Source organism: Propithecus coquereli, unplaced genomic scaffold (genome assembly GCF_000956105.1).
Source record: "Propithecus coquereli isolate 6110/MARCELLA unplaced genomic scaffold, Pcoq_1.0 Scaffold14, whole genome shotgun sequence".
In the NCBI taxonomy this organism is placed as follows: Eukaryota; Metazoa; Chordata; class Mammalia; order Primates; family Indriidae; genus Propithecus; species Propithecus coquereli.
The window spans coordinates 1,420,798-1,422,727 of NW_012138302.1; the positions used below are offsets into that span (position 1 = coordinate 1,420,798).

General features: G+C 54.9%; 1 protein-coding gene across 1 annotated transcript in view; it reads right to left on the minus strand.

The window, feature by feature from the left end:
- The window catches only part of ACTL6A (actin-like 6A), a 39,482-nt gene extending 38,767 nt beyond the window's left edge, over positions 1-715 (minus strand). The window contains exon 1 of the mRNA XM_012639321.1: positions 490-715. Within this exon, the coding sequence (XP_012494775.1) occupies positions 490-514 (25 nt within the window). The 5' untranslated portion in view covers positions 515-715. The remainder of the gene's footprint in view (positions 1-489) is intronic.
- Positions 716-1,930: the final 1,215 nt, after the last annotated feature.

Sequence of the window (1,930 nt, forward strand, 5' to 3'; positions counted from 1 at the left end):
ACTTCTCGCTGCTCACTTTGCCATCTATGGGACACTGCGGAAACCCTTAGTCCACGCTTGCAAACTACTGGGACTTTCCAAGTTTACACACACACACACGCCGGCGCAGCCGAGCTCTCGAGACCCTCGGGGAGACGCGACCCTGGGGCCAGAGGGCCTGCCCGCTGGACCAAGGTGCCTGCCCACCTCCGAAGCCCTCTCGGGGACGGAGCACACACTCCGAAAACCCCGCTCCCCGGGGGGGGGTTGGGGGGGGCCGAGGCAGCAAGACGCCTCAGGGGGCGGCGACTCCCGGGCGCCCGAGGCGCACGCCGAGCCCGCTGGCCTCCGGGGGCGGGCTGACCGCAGGGCGGAGATGGGGCGGGGAGGCCGGGTTCCCGAGCGGGGGAGACCGGAAGGGAACGCCGGGAAGGGGAGGGCTGGAGGCGGCGGTTACAAACCCCACACGCCAAAAAAGGCGCGCTCTCTCGTCCCGCGGCACTCACTCACCTCCCCCGTACACGCCGCCGCTCATGGCTGTTGTCAGCACGACTCCTACGTTAAAGGCTGCCGAGCGAAGTGACTGCAGTGGTCGCGACTGCGGGTCCCGAGAAGCGCTAGCCCCCGATCCTCTTAACTTCCACCGCCGCCCCCCTCGGGCAACAAAGCGACGTCCACACACCCCGGTGCGCAGCCACACTTGCTGGCTCCTCCTGTCAGCCAATCACTACGGTTCCAGCCTATACCCAGCCAATCAGAACGCGGCTATGCTGCATCCGTGCGGCGGTCCTCCCAGTTTAGCCAATCGAAGGCCGCCATTGGGGCGGGGAAAGGAGAAAGCGAGCGACGGAAGGAGAGAAGGAGTTGGGTTGCAAGGCTGGAGGGGGAGGAGCCTCTGGGTGGGCGGAGGGAGCGCCAGCAGGAGGAGGACGGCTGGAGGGCAGTGTCGGGGGCGGGTCTAGAGGTGTGGTTGGGCGCGGAGGAGCGGCGTGAACCCGGGTAGACCTCTGGAAATAGTCTGGAATTTGAGAGACAGCGTCTCTACACAGCGATTACTGTCTAGTGATTCTGCTGAATGTAGAAAATTTTTCAGAGAAAGTATTTTGCCCTACTATAAATTTTATGTTGAAAAAATAAAAATGATGTGTTCCCCTTTCAGGTAGGGGTGGGTAATTAGTAAATCAGGCAAACTGATAGCGTCCTGCAGTTTTTAAAATGGTTACTATTAATAATAATTAAAAGAAGAAAGAGATGGTACATTATGTCAACTAAGCTTAGGTAGCGCTGTGGCCTCAAGGCCACATGCGGCCCTCCAGATCCCCAAACTTCACAGAAAATTGTAAAATTGGGATTCAGTCAAAAGGCCACACTCAAGGATCCAGAAGGCCACATGTGGCGCTAAGGAGGCAGGTTCCCCACTCCTGAATCGATCGTCATTCAAGCAAGCACCTAATACTAGATACATCCCCAGCCTGTGTACTGTCCTTAGTCCCCTAGTTCTACCAGCCCAGTCCAGATCACCTTCGTTTCTCCCCTGGATTACTGCAACTACTTGTCACTCTTCCCCTTTGCCACTCTGCAGGCAGCTCAATCTATAAATCTGTTCCTGTCGCATGACCTTTAGTGTGTTGCATATCCTTGTAATTGATGGCAGTTCTTAAATTGGTATGTCTAGACGCTAGACATACAGGGTCTACTCTTAACCTGAGGAATAACTGACTAAAGCATCTTCAATCTCGGTGACAGCAGGGGGGGAAATGAGATTAATGAGAAAACTCTTTCCCATTCACTTGACAATATAATCACAGAATATCTAATTATTTAGATTATTAGAAACCCCCATTAACCCAATGAGGTAATGTAGAGGTCAGCAATGAGATAATATAGAGGTCAGAGGTCAGAGTCAAATCCAACAGGCCATCTTGTTTTGTATGGCCTGTGAGCTAAGAAC